This window comes from Coptis chinensis, unplaced genomic scaffold, assembly GCF_015680905.1.
Source record: "Coptis chinensis isolate HL-2020 unplaced genomic scaffold, ASM1568090v1 utg920_pilon_pilon, whole genome shotgun sequence".
Lineage (NCBI taxonomy): Eukaryota > Viridiplantae > Streptophyta > Magnoliopsida > Ranunculales > Ranunculaceae > Coptis > Coptis chinensis.
Genome location: NW_028238193.1, coordinates 189,433 through 213,353, shown reverse-complemented (window position 1 = coordinate 213,353; position 23,921 = coordinate 189,433). Strand labels below are relative to the sequence as shown.

At 36.7% G+C, this 23,921-nt stretch overlaps 4 protein-coding genes across 12 annotated transcripts; 3 read left to right on the top strand and 1 right to left on the bottom strand.

The window, feature by feature from the left end:
• Positions 1–1,033: 1,033 nt before the first annotated feature.
• On the top strand, positions 1,034–4,606 carry LOC147472655 (protein NRT1/ PTR FAMILY 5.10-like). The gene is made up of 3 exons (XM_086588454.1): positions 1,034–1,603; positions 2,468–3,027; positions 3,443–4,606. Exons 1-3 carry the CDS (start codon positions 1,229–1,231, stop codon positions 4,260–4,262), a joined length of 1,755 nt encoding a protein of 584 aa, XP_086444580.1. The 5' UTR covers positions 1,034–1,228; the 3' UTR covers positions 4,263–4,606.
• A 1,112-nt stretch (positions 4,607–5,718) lies between these two features.
• LOC147472654 (DNA (cytosine-5)-methyltransferase CMT3-like) lies at positions 5,719–11,251 on the top strand. The gene is given in 22 exon segments (XM_086588442.1): positions 5,719–6,101; positions 6,183–6,278; positions 6,365–6,472; positions 6,572–6,706; positions 6,783–6,870; positions 6,958–7,017; positions 7,020–7,126; positions 7,213–7,278; positions 7,356–7,457; positions 7,460–7,597; positions 7,920–7,978; positions 8,072–8,138; positions 8,257–8,586; positions 8,661–8,732; positions 8,836–8,916; positions 9,007–9,094; positions 9,373–9,494; positions 9,582–9,686; positions 9,764–9,807; positions 9,917–9,986; positions 10,072–10,175; positions 10,729–11,251. Coding segments are annotated over 22 exon segments (2,472 nt in total). The 5' UTR covers positions 5,719–5,846; the 3' UTR covers positions 10,904–11,251.
• A 155-nt stretch (positions 11,252–11,406) lies between these two features.
• LOC147472653 (uncharacterized) lies at positions 11,407–15,791 on the bottom strand. Of its 8 annotated transcripts, none has more exons than XR_015210730.1 (7): positions 14,455–14,593; positions 14,044–14,239; positions 13,394–13,532; positions 13,177–13,293; positions 12,992–13,094; positions 11,565–12,124; positions 11,407–11,518 (listed from the first exon to the last, which is right to left on the bottom strand). XR_015210730.1 is itself a non-coding variant. In XM_086588437.1 (6 exons), exons 2-6 carry the CDS (start codon positions 14,160–14,162, stop codon positions 11,955–11,957), a joined length of 648 nt encoding a protein of 215 aa, XP_086444563.1. In that variant the 5' UTR covers positions 14,163–14,239; positions 15,652–15,791; the 3' UTR covers positions 11,407–11,954. The 8 variants fall into 8 exon arrangements, 6 of the variants coding, with proteins under 6 accessions (XP_086444563.1, XP_086444565.1, XP_086444562.1 ...); XR_015210731.1 differs by having other exon boundaries at positions 13,418–13,532; positions 14,455–14,496; XM_086588437.1 differs by lacking the exon at positions 14,455–14,593 and adding an exon at positions 15,652–15,791 and having other exon boundaries at positions 11,407–12,124.
• A 1,251-nt stretch (positions 15,792–17,042) lies between these two features.
• On the top strand, positions 17,043–23,814 carry LOC147472652 (ferrochelatase 2). 2 transcript variants are annotated; one of them, XM_086588421.1, is made up of 12 exons: positions 17,153–17,344; positions 17,416–17,467; positions 17,879–18,203; positions 19,273–19,416; positions 20,018–20,119; positions 20,816–20,919; positions 21,064–21,190; positions 21,460–21,612; positions 22,347–22,447; positions 22,614–22,815; positions 22,968–23,210; positions 23,289–23,814. In XM_086588421.1, the coding sequence occupies exons 1-11, from the start codon at positions 17,296–17,298 to the stop codon at positions 23,190–23,192; spliced, it is 1,584 nt and encodes a 527-aa protein (XP_086444547.1). In that variant the 5' UTR covers positions 17,153–17,295; the 3' UTR covers positions 23,193–23,210; positions 23,289–23,814. The 2 variants fall into 2 exon arrangements, with proteins under 2 accessions (XP_086444546.1, XP_086444547.1); XM_086588420.1 differs by having other exon boundaries at positions 17,043–17,344; positions 22,968–23,814.
• Positions 23,815–23,921: the final 107 nt, after the last annotated feature.

Sequence of the window (23,921 nt, the reverse complement as noted above, 5' to 3'; positions counted from 1 at the left end):
ACTAATCCAATAATGGGGGCGAAAGCAGTGGTCTCCTCAGTGTTTCTCCTCCTTGTACCAACCCAGATCTTTTCTCAAACCCTAGCCTCTCACACTCAAATCTTACCTCCTCCACAACCCAAACCTCTTAGATTACTTTAGATCTCTCAACTGGAAGTGATGAAGAAGAAGAAAAAGAAAAAAAACTTATCTTTTTTCGTCTTCTTTGTTTGTATGTAGGGGTTTCTCTAACCCTTTGGAAGATCGGCACTGGTCTTGCTATTCAGTTTCTTGAGATATGGGTTATCCGTTTTTTGCAGATCTTATTTTGTATGAAGACCATAAATAAACCAGATCTAGGTTTTTGTGGGTGTTCTGTTGGTGGTGTTTGGTTCAAGCTAATTCTTCTAGGTCTAGCATCTCTCAATCGGCGTCAATGTCATGGGTTCAGCCCCTTGAGTCCGAATTTATGGTTTGGCTTTAAATTTTGTTTGTCCAAAGCCATGGCTCTCTCCCTAAATCTACCCCCTATCCGGATTGCTGGTTTGGGTACCTTGGTCAGGCCACCGCTCATTTATTGGGCTTATGGTGGGGCGTTATTTTTTGGAATTGCCAATCTGCTGCCTTTGTCGTGGAGTTTTATACTGTGCAATTTGAATTTGAAGACTTTCGAGTCTTTACTCTGGGAGATCCAACACGGTGGATGTACGAGCAAGTTTGAAGCTGGTCTGGAGAAGAGGATGGGGTTTCCAATGTGGTTTTGTTGCTGCTGTTGGGTGATTGGATTTGGTGGAGCTTATGTTGAGAAGACAGGATTTTTAGTGCTCTTGTTTGTTACAGTTGTACTGATTACATCCTTGTTTTTCTTGCTTTCAGCTTGTTGTCCTGAATGTAATGTTTTTATCTGTGAATGAATACAATCAGGCAATTATTGAAAAAAAAACTAATCCAACAATGGGTCTTTATAAATAACTGAGATAGTTAAAAATCCCATTTGCAACGACTTTATGGGTGTGTCCAATATCATCCAAGTTAAAAAAAAAAAAAAAGAATTAGAAAACTAAATGTGTGTAACACAATTTTATTTATTTATTTATTTTAAAGTAGAAGTTAGGAAGTGTTTTTATCGATGTGTCCATGGAAAAAAAAAAAAAAAATCGTACACGTGCAAACCGTGCAACTAATTAAACGAGTATTTTAAACCAACTCAATAGTCAGGTTGGTGAATCAAATCAGTGACTTGTTAGAAATGGTTGTCTCCACCAGTGGAGGTGCAGCAAGCCTTGAACCACTTTTGAGAGACACCAATTCAAACGATGTTGTTGAAGGAGTTGTAGACTACAAAGGTCGTCAAGTAACCAATAGATCAAACTACGGTGGATGGAGATCTGCATCTTTCATTATTGGTGTCGAAATTGCTGAAAGATTTGCATATTATGGAATATCTTCAAATCTCATTACTTATCTCACTGGTCCTCTTCACCAATCCACTGCCACTGCTGCTGAAAATGTCAACGTTTGGAGTGGCGTTGCTTCTATGCTCCCTCTTCTCGGTGCTTTCATTGCCGATTCTTATCTTGGCCGTTATCGTACCATCCTATTATCTTCTATTGTCTACGTTCTGGTTCGTCTCTCTTTCTCTTCTTTTTAGCATCGGCCTTATTTTTTATCAAGATGTAATCCATGTGTTTGTTGCAAGTTACTCCACGTGTTTGTTAGCAGCCTTTCATATAGCATGTTGGGCTTGGACTAAGTTTTGAAACCCAACTGATTTCGGATTGGGCCTGATGTTTAGCACTGCCCAACCCAAGTGACCCCACTCAATCACAGTCACAGTCACTTACTGTGAAGTCCACTACCACCTGGGTTGATTACTAGTAATAGGCAACATAGTACAAAATATCAGGATACCGTGGATATATCCCTCTCTTTGGGGATATTTGACATTGTTTCACATGCAAATATCGTGGATATATCCAAAATATCAACAAATATTGTAGATATTGTGGATATTTATTGATATATCATGATACATTATTTATATTTATTTAAAATATAATGGTAAATATTAAATAAAATTGTTATATACACAAAATATCGCAAAATATCACAAATATTGCAAATATCGTCAAAATATCACTGATATTTGCAGTCGTATATATCTCTTAACATATCGTGATATTTATATATCTTTTTCTAAAATCTGGATAGATATCCCCAAATATCGCGATATATCGGGATATTTTGTACTATGATAGGCAACACCTATAAGTGGGTGGTTTTGTGTGTTGGGTTCAGATTTTGGGTTATAGCAACATGCTAAGCAAATAATAGGCAATGGAAAAAGAATAATATGTAAAATTTAGTTGGTTTCTTACTTGTAGAGTTAACTTGCATTGTAGGTTGCATCTACATCTACTAAAAGCTTAAAGTAAGTAGGTAACTGTAGAATTTGACTCAATTGTTTTAAACCTTAAATGAGTGACAGGGTCTTGCATTGTTAACACTATCAGCTATTCTTCCCAAACAAAGCTCACCTGGCTGCCTGGACAGTGGCAGCAACAGCAGCAGCAGCAGCTCCTGTGCATCCCCATATTCTTTCCAAGTCTTCTTTTTCTTTTCATCTTTGTATCTAGTAGCAATTGCACAGTCAGGGCATAAACCATGTGTACAGGCTTTTGGAGCTGATCAATTTGACGGACGACACTTAGTTGAGAGCAAGTCCAAGAGCTCATTTTTCAACTGGTGGTATTTTGGTTTATGTGGTGGTACAACCGTTACAATCTTTGTCTTGAACTACATCCAGGATAACTTGAACTGGGGTCTCGGATTTGGGATTCCATGTATTGCAATGGCACTGGCACTCATTGTTTTTGTGTTGGGAACTAAGACTTATCGCTATAGTTTCAAAGATGATAAAAGAAGTCCATTTGTGAGGATTGCTCAAGTGTTTGTGGCAGCTGCAAGGAATTGGAGAACCACCCCTTCATCTTCCACTGCATTGGAGGAAGCAAAAACAACTTCTCCTCATATTAGCAACCAATTCAAGTAAGAGAAGTATATATATTTTGCTTCTTTTGAGAATGATCAGAATTCCGTAGTGTATGGCAAATTAAAAGAGGGTCATGTTCTATTTTGTTCATTTGTGCTCACATTATGCATAATGAGTGTGATTCTATAAACAAAAACACCTTGATAAACTGAGCATAAGTCCACCTTTAATTTGCTAGATCATAACACTATAGGAGTAGGACCTTTCAATTCATTTCACAGAATTATAATGAGTCACGACCCATGCATTAGAATGATACTACGGATCCACAGATCCAGCTGCCACATGAATTAGATCTCAAGTTTAGTACAGTTTGCACTTGAAAAAAATGTCACTTAACTACATCGGGACTGCTTAGCACCTGGAAACTAATAGACTAACGTACTAAAAAAAACTTTGAATCCTTGTCAGGTTCCTTGACAGAGCAATTAGTTCAGAAGTTGTCACTTCAGATGATTTAAGGAATGATTGGGAAGTTTGTAGCATCAGTCAGGTGGAAGAAGCAAAGGCAGTGTTGCGTTTAGCTCCAATTTGGGCTACTTGTTTGATTTATGGCATTGTATTTGCACAGTCCTCAACCTTCTTCACCAAGCAAGGCAGCACTATGGACAGATCGATAGGATCGAACTTCAAGTTACCAGCAGCTTCCCTCCAATCTTTTATTAGCCTTTCTGTTGTCATCTTCATTCCCATCTATGATAGAGTCTTTGTTCCTATTGCAAGAGCTATTACCGAGAAACCCGCAGGAATAACAATGCTGCAGAGAATTGGTTGTGGAATGTTCTTATCGGCGATTGCCATGGTGGTGGCAGCTGCAGTAGAGAAAAAAAGGCTTCAAGTTGCTATAGATTCTGGGCTACTTGACATTCCAACAGCAATGGTTCCCATGAGTGTGTGGTGCTTGGCTCCTCAATACATTTTGTTTGGGATTTCCGATGTTTTTACTATGGTTGGTCTGCAAGAATTCTTCTATGATCAGGTTCCAGTTGAGCTCAGGAGTCTGGGTCTTGCCCTATATTTAAGCATATTTGGAATTGGGAACTTCCTTAGTGGCTTCCTCATCTCTGCTATTGAGACGACAACTGGTGGGAATGGGCGGGATAGCTGGTTTTCAAACAATCTCAACCGGGCGCATTTAGATTATTTTTATTGGCTTCTCGCAGGACTCAGTGCAGTTGAGTTGGTTGCTTACTGGTATTTTGCAAAGTCATATAGGTATATAATAAGGTAACTGGGTAAAAGCAAAAAATAACCGGTCTTTATCTTGGCACAGCTTTCTACTACTTCTGTTGTTTTTGCAGTTGTTCCACATTTGTATGTGTATAGTAGGGGAACTGGGAAGTAGAATGTCTCGGGAACTCTATCTTAGGAGTTAGGATAATCATTGGTATATCTACGATTGGGTCTATGTTGTTGTGCTTATAGTGATTTTGATTACCCTAATGATCAATTATATTTCTTATTTGTGTTGTAGTAATAACATTCTACACAATTATAAACTTTGTAGATTTGTAACTATAACGGTATTTGGACCGACTTTGTTTCAATTAGCATTATGCAATTTTGTTTATGAAATGATTTAGTGTTAACATCAGTGTGCATTTTTCATAGTTCGTTGTCAACGGTGGAATTTCAAAAACACAAAAGGGAAAAAAATTGAAGTATTATTTGCCAGTGAGAAATTTTTTTTTGCAAACAAGCAAAACTGGCATGGCTAGTTCACAAACATTTTGCAAACAAACACTATTTTCCTATTAGAAATTTGTATGGCAAATGACTAGTGGGAACTTTATATTTTTCCACATTTGTCACTAAACACACCTCTTATTGTTGAATCTTATATACGGTTGATTTTAGCAATATGACAATATACTCAGATTCCACATTATGTGGAGACAGTGGAGTACAGGCTGACAGGCATACAACAGCAAGGAGAGAGAACTTCACTAGAATAGGTGAATAGGTGGTAAAAGTGGGTGGAGTAATGCTAGACCGACCCACTTATTTGACCTACTAAGATATCAAAAACCATAATTATTGATTTACATAAAATACATGTCAGCGTGTATTGGTCTATTGGAAAATGCAAACCAACATTATCTAAATAGTGAGTCACAATAGTAGGTCTAAAATGTAAGGTCCGCTAACGGTGAAAATGGGATAAACTTGGGAAGATAATTCTCAAACTCCAACTCATTTGGAGTGTAAACCCATGAAACATTTGAAGATAAAATTGTTAACTAACTCATTAGTAGTATTTCATATACATTTTGTTATTTTCCAAAACTGAAATATTCCGTTTAGAATTGCAAATAGGGCTGGAAATGGTATATACCCGAATCGACCATATCAATCAATTTTAATGGATAAGGTTTCTATGTTTGTGACTAGAATCCGACCCGAATATTCAAATATTTGAACAAGATTTATATTCTAATACCTAAAAATTAATTTATATATGAAAATCATTAAAATAGTATATTTTTTTGTGTTTTTTAATGGATATGGATATCCAAATCCGAATAGATCCAAAATATAGTAAAAAGTTTTGAGTGAAAATCTGACCCAAACCCGCTCCATTTTCAGCCCTACAAAACACTGATGCTATTTTGGCAATATATATAGTGTTGTTTACATCAAGCTATTGTGCAATAGAGAAGCAGGTGATAGTTCCCCAAAAATTGAACCTAAAAAAGACTTGTCCCTTTTTATTTCCCCTTCCCGCTTTTAGACTCATTTCACTTTACTTCAAAAACTTACTCTCTCTCTCTCTTTGCAACACACTTTGAGTTTGACCTTAGTTTTGACTGAAAAAATGGTGGAAACATTAGAGAGAAGCTCAAAAACAAGTAGATCTGCTAAAAACCAAGGAAAGAATCACATTGAGGAACCAATGATTACTAGTTTTAAGTCTAAGTCTAATAATAATAAGAAGAAAAACAATAAAGCCGGGTCTTTAAACCAACCAATGGAAGTTGAAGATGATGAAGATGATGTTAGATTTCTAGGGAATGCAATTGAACCTGAAGAAGCTCGGAAACTATGGCCGGAAAGATATGTTGCTAAAAAGGTTTATCTTTTTTTGATGTTATGTATTTTTTTGTCATGGGCCATTTTGATATCTGGTGTTATTGTTTTTTGTTTTTTCAAGAATGGTGATGAAGACAGGTTACTAGCAAGGAGACATTTTTCAAAAGCAAAAGTGGATCAAACTATTTATAGTCTATATGATCATGCGTATGTGCAGGTGAGTAATGAAAGAATGAATTTTTAGTAGTATTATTCACTATGTAATATTCTTATCAAGAGTATTATTTTTCAATTTTTAAGCAGTCTGAAGGTGAAAAGCTTAATTATATAGGAAGAATAGTGGAGTTTTTTGAATCAGAGAATAAGGAGCTTTATTTCAGAGTGCAATGGTTTTATAGACCGGTTGATACTGTAAGATCAATTGCTGACCTGGTGCAACAATTTGTTATGTTATTATATATACTGTGTGTTTATTGTAATGGTGTTTTTGGGGCTTGGATGTTTAACTAGGTCTTTAAAGAGGTTGTCACCCAAGAGCTGAATAACACATTCGATGAGAGACATGTATTCTATTCTGAAGTTAGAGACGACAACCCATTAGAATGTCTGGTTTCAAAGATCACAGTTTTACAAGTGCCCTCAAATGTATGCCTCTATCACTCTGCCCTCTTTAGTGCGTTTTCTTACGTTTCAGTCCAGACTAATTCATCTTATTAAACAGATCAGTTTGGCGGAAATACCGCAGTGTGATTTTTTTTATAATATGGCATACTCTTTGCCTTATTCAACCTTTCAAAGCCTACCAGCAGGTATATTACTGTTTTGTTTAGTATTGGAAAGTAAGGCATCTGATTACGTCATATGCTGCAATACTGACTGATAGCAAATCTGGTTAGATTCTTCAAGAGAGTTTCTGGATCCATCTTTGCCAAGTTCGAGTAAGGAATGTTCCGTGAAGCTTCAGAGGAATCCGAGATGAAGTTACTTGATTTGTATTCTGGCTGTGGTGCCATGTCCACTGGTCTATGTCTTGGGGCTGCCACATCCGGGGTTAAACTTGTCACCGTAAGTCAAAATAGTTGTAATATGTGTCATATACTGTTTCAGTATCTCATTAACAAAGTGTTGACTCATTGTAATGCTTACTGTAGAAATGGGCAGTTGACCTTAATAAGGACGCTTGTAAAAGCTTAGAGTTCAATCATCCAGATACCAAGGTCTGTTGATTAGTTGCTGTTATCTTCCCATGTCAATGAGAGTGCATACATTTGAAAGAATACTTTTTTTTTTTCAGGTCAGGAATGAAGCTGCTCTGGATTATCTGTCACTGCTCAAGGAATGGCAGAAGCTGTGTGTAAACTTCTCCTTGTTGGGGACCGGAGCTCAACAAGACACCAGCTGGAGTCAAGTATCTCTGAAGAGGATGTAGTTGGAGATGGGGACGCCATTCCTGAAGGTGAATATGAAGTGGGGAAGATACTTGATATTTGCTATGGCGATCCAAACGAAAAGAAAAAGCCTGGATTGTACTATAAGGTACTTGTAGGATGGAAATTTATAGCTATTCATTTATTTGAATGTTCTTCCGATTCAACAAGTTGTGATGCATATTTATATTTTAAAGCATCTGTATTCCCTAGTTCTTTAGCTTATTTTGAACAGTTGTTATCAGTTTGCAAATTTTTTGCTTACTCGACCTTTTGTTCAATCTAAATGTATATGGTTTGACATTCTTGGGAAAAATGGTTCTACTGAATTTTTTATTTTTAGTTTTAGTTGTAATAGATAATGCATTTTGGAATATATGTTTTTGCTATTGTTAATTTATTCAGTTTTACACTTTGCCTTGAATCTGTAGGTAAGTTGGAAGGGATATGGCCCTGATGATGACACATGGGAGCCAGCTGAGAACCTCAGGTGGCTATAAAATACTTGTGTAAATGCTATTGTAAGCTTTGTATGCTTTAGTATGTCTCTGTGTACTTAATGCTGTTGATACTTATTCTCCAGTGAATGCCCGCAAAAAGTAGAGGAGTTTGTGACCCATGGTTACAACTTGAATATCTTGCCTTTGCCTGTAAGTTCTTCTGTGAATTTCTTAGCAGCTATTTTAGTTTACAAGAAATACTTCTATCACCTATGCTCTGTTATAGTGCTTAATTCTTCTTATTGGCTTGTTTTGCTTGATTATCAAGGGTGATGTTGATGTTATATGCGGAGGCCCTCCGTGCCAAGGAATTAGCGGCTTTAACCGTTTCAGAAATATGGAAAATCCTTTGAAGGATCCCAAAAACAGGCAGCTCATCGTTTTTATGGACATTGTCGACTTTTTGAAACCACGTTTTGTTCTGATGGAGAACGTATTAGATATTTTGAAGTTCGTTAAAGGGTTTCTTGGAAGATATGCACTAGCCAGACTTGTGGGTATGAATTATCAAGCTCGCTTAGGAATAATGGCAGCCGGACGCTATGGCCTGCCCCAATATCGATTGCGTGCTTTCTTTTGGGGGGCTCAGCCCAATGAGGTCAATACATAATAATGCAAATTTTTGTTTTCCAAGGAAGGCCTGTTTTAGACTTGTTGCATTTTTTTTTTCAGAATCTGCCTCGGTTCCCCTTGCCTACACACCATGTTGTTAAGCAACGAGGCGGTATACCTTGTGAGTTTGAGGTACACGACTGTATGGGATAACCTTTTCTCAGTTCTACAAAACCTTCTATATGTTTTGATTGGAACTAAGATTTTTTCAAAAGTAATTTCTCTATACTTACAGGAAAGTCATGTTATAGAAGAAAACCCTTGTAATTTAGAAGAAGCTCTTCGTCTTGAAGATGTAATGTCAGATCTCCCTCCGGTATGTGCTCTTAAGTTTTTAGTAGTAGTGTTCAATATCCAAGTTAATTATGCTTGCTTTTGACACGATTTGATGTTCATGTATATGTAGGTCAACAATGATGAGATGAGAGATGAAATGCCTTACGGAAAAGTTGCTCAGACAAAGTTTCAAAAGCAAATAAGGATGCCAAGGCTAGGTGAGATTTTTTTCGTATTGGGATCATGGTACTTAAAAATGTAATAAGCAAGTTGCTAAGGTCTTTGTGCGCAAGTGAAAATTGCATCTAAGATATAAGCCGTATATCTCTTATGCAGTAATAGCTATACACTTTCATGTTGTATCTCGAACCACCATATGTTTTCTTTTTATCAGTCAAATCTCTGTAAGCTGTTATGCATGCGTATGCATCCATGTATATAATCTGATTACGATTGTTATTAATTTTTCTTCTAATTGTCATTGTCATTATTGTAGAGTTTGATGATTTGACAACTACTGGGAAAAAGGGGTCTGAGAATGCCATCTTGTATGATCATCGACCTTTGAAATTGAATGAGGATGACTATGCAAGAGTTTGTCGCATTCCAAAGCGAAAGGTTCTTTTTGATTGCTTTCAGTAAAATGGTTCTCAATTACTCCATATATGTGTATTGCTCACGACTACTTGTGCTTTATTTTTCTAGGGTGCAAATTTCAGAGACCTTCCTGGTGTATTAGTCAATGAAAATAATGTGGTTGAATGGGATCCTAAGGTGGAAAGAGAATTGTTACCTTCTGGAAATCCTTTGGTAATATACTCTGCAAATTATGAATATTTATGGCTCTACTCATTTCTTTTTAAATATTGCTATTCTCGGTATACCAGGTCCCTGATTATGCAGTGTCATTTAAGAAAGGAAAGTCATCCAAGTAAGACTTATTCCAGCACAAGTCTTTTTTTTTTGCTTATATGTTTTTTCTACGTGTTTTATTTATATCTGTTTACTCCTATTTTCTCATACTCTCCTCAACGATGAAGGCCGTTTCGGCGCCTATGGTGGGATGAAACCATTGCAACTGTAGTCACTAGGGCAGAACCGCATAATCAGGTCTAAAACTTATGATATGTACTTACCAATATGATTATCTATCTAGTGCATTATGACCGCTTTCTGATGTCCAAATTCTCAACAGGGTATCTTGCACCCAAAAGACGACAGAGTTCTAACTATACGAGAAAATGCCAGAGTACAAGGATTTCCAGATTACTACAAACTTAGCGGGATTGTTAAACAGCGGTAAACTTATGAATTCTCTCACTCTGTAGATTGGTAATTTGAGATCATGATTTGTATGGCATTTGAAAATATTCTCCAAGTCCTTTGCAAGGCTGAGTAATAGAACATAATCGATTGAACCTCTCCAATTTGATGTTTGAATACCTACAATCGTTTTTGTGACAATGAATTAAAATGTGCAATCTGCAAAGTGCTTCTCTCTCCGACTATAGGTCTATAGGTAATTGTACTGTAATATGCTGATGACTCCTGTGCTGAAATTTGAATACCTTATAAGAGATGGGCTCATTATGCTTGGAAGGTTGATTGTTTTCGTTATGCTGGTTGAATAGAAGTATTTCTTAATGATATTAGAGATATAATTTAGAACATATAACTGCTACTCTAGGCTCTGTTTGTATTAAACATATGGTTGAAGAGAATCTTAGTGAGCTTGGCAGTTGGGACACTTACTGATATACACATATTTTTGCCAATGATTATTTGTTTAAATGTGCTCTGTACCAAGCTTACCCTTATGTCCTAATATTGAATTAAATTTGTTTTCCTGTAGGTACTGTCAGGTTGGCAATGCTGTGGCTGTTCCTGTTGCCCGAGGACTTGGTTATGCGTTTGGAAAGGCATGCCAAGGAAAATCAGGCGATGAAGCATTGATCAGACTCCCTTCGAAGTTCCCTGACTGTTTTCAGCCCTCTCCTGCATCAGAAATTGGTGAGTCTAGCAAATAGTTGAGGTGGGAAGGGAAGCGGTTTCTGCATACTATCATTGTATGTCAATATTCTGTGGAAGGTGGTTCCTTGCTGATTAATGTGTGGTCGGAATTTGGAAAAGCCACAGGCCCTGATGAAAGGTCCGGACGGATCTTCAATTGCCGAACCAATCTTTCTAATGAAAATAGTATGGTTTGATGCGGTACTTGGATCTTAAGAAATTCATTTAGATAATTTAGCGTCTAGCTCTTGTGTTTGATTCATAGTCCCTTTTTAAACCTCACTAGCATAACAAGCAAAGTTATTGTTGTGGGCAAATATTGTCAATCTGATATTCCAGCTCAAATATTGTGATTAATTAGAAAATATTGACTTAACTGTCGATATTTTGCATATTAGTTTATATGTTGCAGCTTTAGAGTGGGGAAAGGAGGAAGAAGAGAAGGGACTTATTATGATCTCCTCCACAAAAAATCATTGTAAACTGGACAGAAAGAGAAAACAGAGAGTTGTAACTACCATTAAAGTTCAATAAAGCTTTGCTTAAATCATATCATATTGTCTATCAATCTTCATACATAAGCATCATCCTTCGTTCAGACACATCTGATACATCTGCTCACCACATTGGCGCTGTCCGTGCAAAGTTTAATTTTTGCCAAGTGCAAAGCACAATTACAAAGGTGAGTGAGTTTCTCACGCTGTAGGAACTGAACTAAACATTTGTACCCCCTACAAACCTTAAAACAAGCTAGCTCCCCAGTATTACTCTAGACCAGCCCAGCACCACGTCCTTGAAGACATAATTCCTTCTCTGCCTAGAAGTAGACAGATACCATAAGCTTCTTCACTTCCAAAATAGTTCCGTGCATAGACAGCTCCTTGTTCTTGAAGACATGGCTATTTCTCGTTTTCCAGATGACCCAGATCACCACGTAAGGGATGCCACACTCTGTTACCAAAGTTACTCTTACTTATATATACACAGGTACACTCATAGTCTAGAAAAAATGACAAACAAACGAAGCTAGAACTAGCAAAATGGGAAACTGATGGCACTGATACAATGTCAAGAGTCTTTCGAACTGGTTGAGACATTGGAGACCAAGCTTGGATTCTTCTTCAGCAGAGATGACGGAAGAAAATGGGGAGCAACAAAAGCCAATGCCAAACAGAGTAACACCAAACTTCCAACCCACCAAGCTTTATGTGGAATTCCAAGTAACAGTTCATCACATACTGCAATGATTAAGATGCAACAAATTGCGGCTAAATGAATGGTAAATGGTAAATTTGTCATAAATGGAAGATACTTCTAACCAGTGACTACGGTGGTATTTAATTGACCAAATACAGCAATTACACAGAAATGAGAAAGGTATCAACCTAAGAAGGAACTTGGGTATCACCAAAATTGTATGCATAGGATATGGGGATCAGTGATTTATCGACCACATTATATTTTCATTTATAATAGAGTTCATATTACCAAGAGAAAAAAAATTGCCTTGTTCAAGGTAACATCCAGGACTACTCGAGTACAAGTATATGACGGTATGATTATGCAAGACTATGTGGCAGTGCATCACTGAAAAGAAATTATACAGTTTGAAGGCATTGCCCTGCAGCTAAGAAGATCTGTAGCTCAGGAGATGGGTTCATCATTCTCCCGCTGTCTTTCTATTTCATACAAAAGAATCCACTTTTATGCAGTTTTAGTTGTCTGTAACCTCTGATCTATATAAAATCGTATAATCTTACATTTTATACAAAGCCCCAAAGATGGGTTAGAAAGGTGCAATAAAGATATCCACGGAGGAAAAGTTTTGTGTTGAATAGTTCAGTAACTGATCATGTTTTTCACGATCAGCAAGAGCACTATTACTGATACTGAATTCAGATGAATACTATTGTGACGTTTTGTTAGAAAAGCATCTTTGTTTTTCATTAAACTTGTCCATTTAGATGATAATGACGACTTCACAATGATAATATGTACATGGGTCAATTTTTAAAAGCCTGCAACTTTGGTCCTAGGGAAGCAAAGAAAGAATCCTTAAACACACAACTCATAAAATTCGTTGATTAAAAGGAAGAATAAGATACCTATATTGAAGATAACAGTTTCTCTTTCCCGTACATGTGGAATTGCTACAACCCCAGCAGGTTCCACACTAACCAGAACATACATGCCACCCCGATCAGAATTCTGCATTCTAAATTGTTATCAGAAAATAACATTATAAATATCACAAGCTCGGGATCACTATTGACTAAACATGATGACTTACCAAATCTTTACCATCAACCTTAAATATAAGTTTCTCGGTGTTGAGCAGTCTCCTTTTCCAATTATGTCCAAGCGCTGATTCGCCTCTGTTCAGTTCAATAGAAAAACTTGATGGGATCTGTTTTTCAAAAACCTTATTAGCTTTGATCATGAAAAAGTGCAGGAGAAAAAGGAAAAGGAAAGGGCAAAGAGAAAAAGGGAAGATAGTGTGTACATACAGAAGCAGGATAGGATATCTTCACCTCGTACCACATGGATGATTTCAGTCCATGTAGCTCATAAAGGCGCGAACCCATTTTCAAAGGTAAAGTTTCCTGCCACAGCTCCTCCCCAACATTCAACACTTTGCTGTCTACCCTACAAAACATGCAGTAAAGAAGCATTCACTCCTGTGACCCATTTTTCAAAAGCTGAATGACACCAAATATTGGATGATAATAAGAATACAAGATGCGACTACTATTTCTTAAAAACATATGCGATACTGACGACCATAAAACAAAATGCTGCAAAATTCTTTGGGATATAAAAATATCTGACAGATTCAAAATTCTCAATAAACTTCACGAGAAATGGTATTCTGGCGAACCAAAACTTAACTCATAAACGACATTTTGCGCTACGGTAACAACTTTATCTATAAATGCTAAGCATTTAACTGAGTTTCCTGTCATTTTAGCACCCACGAGACGAACCAAAAGTGCAATTGAGACAAATAAAGGCTTAGTAGTAGTTTCATTTGTTAATGTTTTGCATATGAAACTCATGCTTCTTTAGTCAGGGAGTCTTCAAGGAGGAGTAAATGCTCATAATCTTAGAATATTCAATAAGTAAATACTGATGAATGTAATAAGTAAATCGTGCTTACATAGTTTCATGGTCTTGAGATAGGGAGCCAATGATGAGCCAATAAAAGTATAGCAGAAAATTCATCTTGTAAACTGAGATAAGATTCATTGTAGTATGTTGCAGGAATCTGAAAAACATCACTCGGTGGCCTTGCAGTTTGATACAAGTAAAGAGTGTTAACTCATTGTTGATTTCAACTGATCTTATCCGTCATCCTACAAAAAGCAGAACAAACAATCTACATTTATTCACAAACCAGTCTAATGAGAACCTGTTTTACAAATATAGAGTTACAGATGGGAGAGACAAAAATAGGCAAGTATTGTTTGACACATTTTATCAAACTTTAGTTGTGTATGTAGAAATTAGTAATAATTACTTTCACTAGAGTCTCTAAGTAACAAATGTGCATGAATTGGACATCACTAACCTCACTAGCATAATAAGCAAAGTTATTATCTTTTTATGCTACTAATCTGTAAGACAGTAACTCATTCACTCTTTTGTTGGGTGGTTAACCAATATCATCCTTAAAATTCTTTTTTTTTTTCAAGGTTTTTTGTGATAATTCAATTCTACACTGGGATGCTCTTAGTTCTTACTGCCCACTGAAAAGTTACAATAGTTAGGGACTATGACTTGGCTATTTTTTTTTGAGGGAGTCTGAGTAGAACCACTCTTTTTTATTGTTTCACAAAACAGAAAATAAAGAGTCCATAGCTGAACTTCAAACCACACACACACATCCAAACTGTAGAAATCCAGCGTCACAATCGTAGGCTACACACTTGGTAAATTACTGCAGCTTCAGATCATGAAGCAACTAACTAGAGACCTTCCATGACACGGTCAACTTTCTACTTCTGTGGCATAAAGGGGCCCTCTGAGATGTAGGGCCTCTTTCTTTCTTATTCAGATTTGGACTTCAGCTCAGCATTTTCTTCAGACTAGTTCTCAACCGACCACAGACCAGCAGACACCTTTATTGCAGTGTCCATTCAGTTCCTCAAGGGCAGCAGCATCATCTCGTGTTTTAGAGCATTTTAGGAGAGAAACCAAAAAAACACTAAATTTTTTAACCAAACAAAAAAAACACCAACCATCTTTAGGATAAACATCAAATTTTCGACATTAAATGACGCGGTTTTGGATAAAACGTGCCATATAACCCATGCGGTTTTCTCAATACCGCGCACTGAAGCCTATCTTAAAAGCCCAAACACATGCGGTTTTGGAAAAACTGCATGATGTGTCACACATTAACTTTCTTATTTATTTTCTTTCCAAATCTCTCACGCGGTTTTGCCAAAATCGCGCTATAGAAGCACAAGCCAATATTTTAAGAGGTGCTCCTACAGCTATATTTTAAGCATGCGTGAAATCATTTTGCACTTGTAGTCGCTTCCTGCAATTTGTTTGAGAGATAATGTACCCAGGCATAGATGCTTAAGCAGAATAATAGGACAACTATAAAAATAAGAAACACGTAACACACCAAAACCTCAATAACTGCAGAAATAGCAATTCTTAGGCATTTTCTCAAACAGAATGTGGAAGATGAAAGTGTGTAAAAAGAAAAAGAAAATGAGATAGATAGAATTATAGAAATGAAGAAAATCAAGTGTACCTGAATAGATAATTTTTCTTTGTTGCTAAGAAGAAACCGTTGTTGACCTGATGAAGGAATGACCATTTATAGATAGACTGATAAAGCGACTGAGCCTTTTAAAACGAAACGTCGGCAACGTTTCAGAATGAAGAAGTGAAATCCAAAGGTTAGTTATTACGCCCGTGTTAATTTACTGAACCAGGACCATAAGCTAAGGCTCACTCCAATGATGCATCTACCCTCTATCTCCATTCCACCAAAAAAACTGTGTTTTGAGGATTGGAAGTCAATTTTGATGTCTAGTGGTTCGGACGATTCTACGCCATTTGAAGTGGGACACAAAACAATTTTGGTCCATAATTCTCCTCGATTTAGTGGAGCCAAAACGATTATCCATTCCAACGTCAGCCATAAGTGCCATTTCAGGTTTTATGAGACGACACCATCACCAGTTGGAACAAATGCACTCTCTAACCAATAATATTGGCTAACTCTCCATTTGAAATTGGGAGCCATTACCCAACCCTAAGGGGGTGTTTGTTTTTCCACTTATAAACTTGATTGAATAAAAGTTGTGACTTGTTTTACCCATTTGTTTTTTACACATAACAACCAAAATTAAAAAACTTAAAAGGGAAGGTGTAAAATTACACCTCCTAATGATAGGATTTTTGAGCTAATCAGTATTGTATATTTCATAAATATCCACACTTCTATCTTTGGAAGAGTAAAATTGGGATTTTAAACTGATCGTCTGACCCCATCGATGAGAAACTAGTACTAAAATCTGGCGTAGTTAAAAATAAAACCCGTGTGTTGAAAAACAAAATTCGGGGCGTTATTTTAACGTGACGTCCGTGTTTTTATTAACAGGGGGAATTCTCCACCATCTCTAGACTGAGTCACAATGGTTTTGCATCCATGGAGAGAGTTTTTTATATTTGGGGTGTAAAATTTTAATTCACCCCCATTGGAGATGCCCTAAAAAATAGTTGTGTTTACTAAGTTGGGATTAGACATAAAATTACATTTTGGTGGTCGATATAAAATTACATAACTAACCAAATAGAAATGAGTTGATGCAAAGGATTAATGTCTTTCCAAGACTTCATGATTATCATAATAAACAATATGTCTATTGTGGATTATTTAATGTATGGTCTATATGAATTTATTTCTATTTCCATTAAATTAATTTTGTATATGAGTCAATTAACTTCCCATTCCATATTAAAATATGGGTTAAATTGTAATGCCACTTTAAGTCTTGAAAAAAAACAAACATACCACTTATAATTAAAAACCACAACCATACTTATAAGTAGACACTTATAAGTAGCAAGTAATTATAAGTAGGAAAAACAAACACCCCATAAGTCTACCTAGTCCCGGGATCACCGTAATCCATCGACGAAAAAAATCCAACAATCGCGTAAGGTGTCCAAAAAAACGAAAAGTGGCCGAGAGAAAAACAAAAGTAATTAAAATGGTCCTATCCTTTTAAGTGTGAAGTGTGAGAAAGAGCTAACCAGTCATTGCAGATTATTTTTTCACACCCTCTTAAATTCCCAACCCAATTTTTCATTTTTCAGCACAGTGTCTCTATCTATCTTGCCCATAAGAGTAAGTAGTGCAGTTTTCTAATTTCTTAACAGCATCAAGATGAGAGTAGAACTTCTTGCACTCTCCCTTCCTTCTCCTGCCTCTCAATGTAAGCTCTTTTTTTCTCTCTCTCTTTCTTTATGAGCTTTGACTTTGTTGTTTGAATTTTGGTATTGTTAGGGGAGAGACTGTCTTCATCACATCAAGCTAGTACTCCTTCTTTGTCTATCAGGTAGTTATTTGGTGCAAACTGGTTTCAATGTATTCAGTATTGGTTTGCTGGAAAAATTTTCATCGGGTTTGGATTTTGGATATCAGTATTTTGTAAAGTAAGTTATAGGGAGCTCTAATTTCCAAAATGAAACCCAATTTGGCCATCGAGAAGAAAAAGATCACATCTTTATGTTGTACAGAGGAATAGCTCTCCTCACTATTGTGCTAGATGGGTCAATTATATATTTATCAGGTGCAAGCCCACAAATTTGGTACTGTAAATGCTAGTGTCTTTGTTTTGGTGCCAGCATGCCCCTACTGAATAATGCAAAAATAATGTCGTGCATGGATGCCATGTTAATAACCTAATATTGGTGCAAGTTTAGATGTACTTCTAATGTTTAATATCGTTTGTTATTCTGTGCTTCAGAGCGCCAAGGCCCACATGTACGACTCAAAGGTCTCTTCGTCATTTTGGGTCACAAATGGATGCTTCTATACGATGCTGCTCTCTAAAGAGGTTGGCAGTTACAACACATTCCTCAAGGTGGCTTGAATCACCATCTGTAGTCTCAAAGAAACTAAATGTCAAGAACTCTATGTCAGCAAGAGTCTTAGTGACCTCTGAAGCTCGAGATATAGCTACTACTCTTGTTGTTGGCAAGGAAGATGTGGGTGTATTGTTGCTGAACCTTGGAGGTCCAGAGACTCTTGAAGACGTGCAACCTTTCTTGTTCAATCTTTTTGCAGACCCGGTAAATTACATTTCCATCACTCTTCATTAGTTTGGTTAGCATGTTCAGTTTTCATGTACTAAAATGGGACTTCAAAACTGGCCAAAGCTACCATGTCTAGCTTGTGCAAGACCACAGGAATTTATGTTGCTCAGTTTGTAATTTATGTAATCAAGGAGATAAGTTCAGAATGTTCTCGATTCTAACCTTTCTTTATTGAATTTACCAATCTCTTATCAGAAAAGCTCTGAAAGCCCAATAAAAATTGTCGTGGCAAAGGGTAGTGAGATGGCAGACAAGATAAAAACAGCGTAGGAAAAGATAGAGTATATCTCAGGCTTTTGCCTTCATAAATTTTAGATGGGGTGTGACATTTAGGTTCTCACTCACTCTTTTTATGTATTGTAATCTGTGCTTTGCACTTTTCTCTCAATAAAGTCTACTTATAAAAAATAAAAAAATAAAAAAGAGTTTGTTTTCTGTATAATTCGATAGGAGTCTCTCAACCTTTATCGGTATTTGTCAACTTAAAGTTGAAGTGGTTTGCTGATCAAAAGAAAAATCAAGTCTCTTGAAAATCGAAGGGCCAAGACAAATTCTCCACACTTGCTGATCACGAAGTCCCTAATGACTTGCCCCTTCCAGCAAGAAGAAAACAACAGAAATACTTTTTGTAAGGAGATGTGTGTGAGTACAAATCCACCCAAAACTCGATGTAATTTCAAAAGTTTGAAACATCTTGCACGCAAAACGTATAAAGAGAGTTAGATGTACTATTTCTTCTGAAGTTGCTTCAAGTATATAACTATGTATCTATCAAAAGTGCTCTTCTCCATGAATTATGAGACACTCTCGAAGATCTCCAAGTCTTGGCAGTAATTTCTTGGAAGGAGCGGAGTTCTATTATAATTATGGATGTTAATGCAAGAAAATGTTGAGAAAGAATTTTTCTCCCGTACAAACCATAAGCCTATTACCTTACATTTTTTTTAATATTATCAAGCTTTTGTTAGTTTGCCTACTATATATGTACATGTTCCAGCATCGGATTGAATCTCTTTGTCAAGCTCTATTTTCTTATGGTTGACAGGATATTATTCGGTTGCCAAGATTGTTTCGATTTCTTCAGAGTCCCTTGGCGCAATTCATATCTGTGTTCAGGGCACCAAAGAGTAAAGAAGGCTATGCTTCTATAGGCGGTGGTTCTCCTCTTCGACGGATAACTGATGATCAGGCATGATTTATGTGCTTCCATTTGCATTATTTCATTTTTGTTTTGCATTTCCCGGTCAGGAGTCACTCTGAGGCTCTTATCCTGCACGAAATCTACTCAGTTCATTCAAATGATAACTCTACATTTCTATTTTTGTTGTTTGCATTCTAAATTTTTGTTCATTCAGCAAGTATAATTTGTTGAAGATGCATTATAGGATGCTTTAATATACGGCTTTTCAAATGTTAATGGTAGTTATTTCTGTGAGATACGTGACATTGAAACATTTGAGGCAAGAATCATGAGAGGATCTTTATTTAACATCAGCTTAACTTGTCAATTTATTATATGTGTATCTTAAACTGAGGGTTTTTATTCTATCACTTAACAGAGACGCACAGTATCATTCGATATTTCCTATGTTTCTTTATTTGAATTTGATGACCAGCTACGAGCAAAAAACAAGTGGTACACAGATGAAAATTACTATTCTTGAAGTTGCTATCAACTTAATAACTTAAATTTGTATTGAATTTTTCTGAAGTATTGCACCTTCTCATTAAGTGTATGACTTTTATACTGTATCTTTCCTTATTTGGCTGTCTTTTTTCTTTGGCTTAAGGCTGAAGAATTGAGGAAAGCTCTTTGCGCAAAGAATGTCCCAGCGAAGGTATATGTTGGAATGCGTTACTGGCATCCTTTCACCGAAGAAGCTATTGAGCAGGTTGCACTTTCGCCGGAATATAGTTTCTTATGTACTTAACTGAGCTAAAGTCCTAGACCATGCATGATGACATGAAATAATATCCTAATGTTTCATCCTATAATGCCTTTGATAAGCTATAAGCTATCTTATGGTGACCAAGCAAACAAAAAGTATATTTTATGGGGTACATCTGGAAGTTATCATTTCTTTTTGTATTGTTTATTGTTAAGTTTTAGGAATGTGGCATGTGAGTCATATAGGAAAGTGTCATTGTGGGTGTATAATTTCTCTGATGATACATGAGTGGGTAAATATGCTGGCCGGTCTCAAGCCTAGTCATTGGCAACAACTCCAACAGGATAACCAACTAAGTGTGCCTGTAAGGTTTTTGATTGAGTTGAAGTGGCCAATAGAAATTAAGGAGATGGCAAAGAGAAGGTTGGCTTGGTGAGTGAGGGTTGTCTAAAGTGCCATAGATGATAAATGTTTGTATGATCTAAGTTAACAATAGTGGATCTCTTGTAATTAACTAAATATCTATTACTAAATCTTTGCATTTCATCCGTGAATCTGGCATGTAGTGATCTCTCCCGATTGTACGGGGTCAAGCCTTACTTCTATGCTTCGAGTTCTTTGGAATTCAACGGCTTAGAAGGATTTATTTGTTAATATTTAATCTCTTTTTATTTTTTTTGTTTTTTGTTTTTATTTTAGATAAAAAGGGATGGAATAACAAAGCTCGTAGTCCTTCCTCTTTATCCGCAATTCTCAATATCAACTAGCGGGTCCAGCCTTAGGCTTTTGGAGAGTATTTTCCGGTAAATTAGCATACATTATATGATCGATCAAAAAGAATTTTATAGAACAAAATATACACCCAGACACACATCTGTACTCAAGCTTTATCATTGACAAGCTACTTCACTTGTATCTTATTTGAGAATGTTATAATGGTTTGTTAGGGAGGACGAGTATTTGGTGAACATGCAGCACACAGTTATACCTTCCTGGTACCAACGCGAAGGATACATTAAAGCAATGGCAAATTTAACCGAAAAGGAGCTGGAAAAATTTCAATACCCTGAAGAGGTTTATTTCTTTTATCTATTTATCTTTTGCGGTACTGCCTTACTGTCGGTGTGCCATTGTTGAACTAGCTGTCATTTTAATTGCCCAAATGGCATTGCCTACTTCCATAGAACTTAATCTGAATCTGTTACTTACGCTCACTTCTTCTTTTTTCACCTTAAAATCTCAAGTAGCAAAAAGTAATTGGTACAGCTGTACGAGTTATTGAAGGTCTTTTTATTCTTCGTTTTTTTCCTTTATATTGAACCTTACCAAAAAAAAATTTGCAGGTGATGATATTTTTTAGTGCTCATGGAGTGCCACTTGCTTATGTGGAAGAAGCAGGTGATCCTTACAAAGCAGAGATGGAAGAATGTGTGGATTTGATAATGGAAGAATTAGAGAAGAGAGGAAAAACTAATCCTTTTACTCTTGCTTATCAGGTACCTGCTCAATTTTATTTTATTTAGAAATATGGATGGATTCTCAGTCTGGTGACTCTTTATTGGAAGTCTCTGGTGATGCTATATATTTACTCGAGGATGAAAAAGAAGTCTATTTGTAATTCTATGAAAAAAAGTAGTCTCAACTCTCAACTCTCAACGTCCATACTATTCCATACTTTGCAGTCCATTCTTTTCAGATTATGAAGAATACGAAAGTTTTTCTATCCTTAATTGAACATTGCTTTTGATAGCTCTACTTGAACATTTATTTTTTCGTTTCCTTCTTTGCATCTGCTTGATATAAGAAACATCTTTTTTTTTTTTGAAACAGCGTGAGGAATATGTCGATAGCACCATGTCTGAAATTCACAATACATAAGATCTATGATCACACAGTGTTTTCTGATCCCTTCGTTGACCTAGACACAAAAATAAAGTAGGGGAATGCAACCATGAGAAGTCTAAGAAACCAAACCAAATATACTGAGAGTTTTTTACATTATGTGGTGACACTGCAAGGTATGCAAACATGGATTGCTCAATTCGAGCAAGAAATTTTTTCCAATATGGAGATTGTCATCTCACATATACTCAGTTACTCATTCAATCTTCTTTGCATCTTCCAATATCGACCATGCTTGGCTTTTCATGTATAATTCATGTTGTGTCAACACAACCAATGCTTTCCTTGTTATCAGTTATCATTAACTAGGCTTTCGGTGTATGTACAGAGCAGAGTAGGGCCTGTGGAATGGTTGAAGCCTTATACGGATGCTACAATTACTGAGTTAGGACAAAAGGGGGTAAAAAGTCTTCTTGCTGTTCCTATTAGGTATAGAATTCTGTGACCACTCTATCATTCATGTTGTCTCATATTGTTAAGTATAGAGTATGGAAGTGAAATATTTTTTTCAGTGAACCAAATATCTCATTTTATCGAATGTTATTTAATGTCTTAAAAATGCTTTTGTTTCACACATTTGTTACTTGATATGCAGCTTTGTTAGTGAGCACATTGAAACTCTTGAAGAAATAGATGTCGAGTACAAAGAGTTGGCTTTAAAATCTGGTATAAAAGAATGGGGTCGTGTTCCTGCCCTAGGGTGTGAGCCCACCTTCATTTCAGATTTGGCAGATGCTGTAATTGAAAGTCTCCCATATGTTGGAGCAATGGCAGTCTCAAATCTCGAAGCTCGTCAGGTATGCTTTCTTACCTTGCAATGAAGCCTGAATCAAAAGCTAGTTAGGTGTTCCTTGACCGTTTGTCAATAAAGAGCTATACTAGTATTCTCTAGGTCTTTCTCACCTTCCTTTGACACCCTTACTAACTGATTTGGACATGCGTTTTGCAGTCTCTCGTTCCTCTTGGTAGTGTGGAAGAGTTGCTAGCAACATATGATTCACAGCGCAGGGAGCTACCACCACCTGTAACAATGTGGGAATGGGGTTGGACCAAAAGTGCTGAAACATGGAATGGTAGAGCAGCCATGTTAGCAGTGCTTGTCTTATTAGTCTGGGAAGTGACCACAGGAGAGGGTTTCTTGCACCAGTGGGGAATACTTCCCTTGGTTCACTGACAGTTGTCGATCTTTCAAGTAACACATCCTCCGGCCTCTGTTTATACACTATTGGGTGTTTGTTTTCACCTTTCTAACACGTACAGATGTGATCAGGTAAAACACTTGGCTCATATAAAAATGTAATCCAGGCTTTTGTCACCAGTAAGAATAGTAGATCGGTGACCAGTGGAAGCACTCACGTCGCATCGCACTGGATTGGTGACCATGTAGCTCGACTGCTCGAGGGAGGAAGAAGACGACTAAAGAAACCAGAAGTACGTAAATTTGATTTTCGACCTCCCGAAGCACAACTGCGTGCTCTGCTCATGGTGAAGCATCTATTTTGTTATCAATCATTCAAAAGAAAATAAAAGGAACAAAAAAAAAGCACATTTTGTGGCTATCTTACCCAGTACAAGCTAAAATATTAGGGTAATCTTATCCGTTGTTGTTGTTGTACCTGTATGGCTGTATACCAGCTCTCCTATGTATACCAGCTCCCCCTATGTATTTGTAATCTACAACTACCGCTTTTGCGTCTTCATTAAACTTGTTGACTGGGTATGATCCATTATCCTAAGCCTTCCCCATTGGTTGTATTAAATTCTTGGTTAACAGATTGAGTTCGATTCTTCTGCAATTTGAGTTACGACCAATAGGGACACTAACTTGTTATCAGTTCTGTCCTTAAGAAGTCTCTCAAATTCATGTTCTTCTTGTCTCTATTTATCATCCGTGTCGTTGTAT

Excerpts from the sequence above, each read along its gene's own strand:
- LOC147472655 (XM_086588454.1), top strand. The coding sequence starts at position 1,229 with ATGGTTGTCTCCACCAGTGGAGGTGCAGCAAGCCTTGAACCACTTTTG. Across the intron at positions 1,604-2,467 it reads CTTCTATTGTCTACGTTCTG|GGTCTTGCATTGTTAACACT; the intron begins GTTCGTCTCTCT and ends AATGAGTGACAG. Across the intron at positions 3,028-3,442 it reads CATATTAGCAACCAATTCAA|GTTCCTTGACAGAGCAATTA; the intron begins GTAAGAGAAGTA and ends AATCCTTGTCAG.
- LOC147472653 (XM_086588437.1), bottom strand. The coding sequence starts at position 14,162 with ATGTTTTTCAGATTCCTGCAACATACTACAATGAATCTTATCTCAGTT. Across the intron at positions 13,533-14,043 it reads TCTCAAGACCATGAAACTAT|GGTAGACAGCAAAGTGTTGA; the intron begins GTAAGCACGATT and ends CATGTTTTGTAG. Across the intron at positions 12,125-12,991 it reads AACTGTTATCTTCAATATAG|TATGTGATGAACTGTTACTT; the intron begins GTATCTTATTCT and ends TAATCATTGCAG.
- LOC147472652 (XM_086588420.1), top strand. The coding sequence starts at position 17,296 with ATGAGAGTAGAACTTCTTGCACTCTCCCTTCCTTCTCCTGCCTCTCAA. Across the intron at positions 19,417-20,017 it reads GACGGATAACTGATGATCAG|GCTGAAGAATTGAGGAAAGC; the intron begins GCATGATTTATG and ends CTTTGGCTTAAG. Across the intron at positions 21,191-21,459 it reads AATTTCAATACCCTGAAGAG|GTGATGATATTTTTTAGTGC; the intron begins GTTTATTTCTTT and ends AAAAATTTGCAG.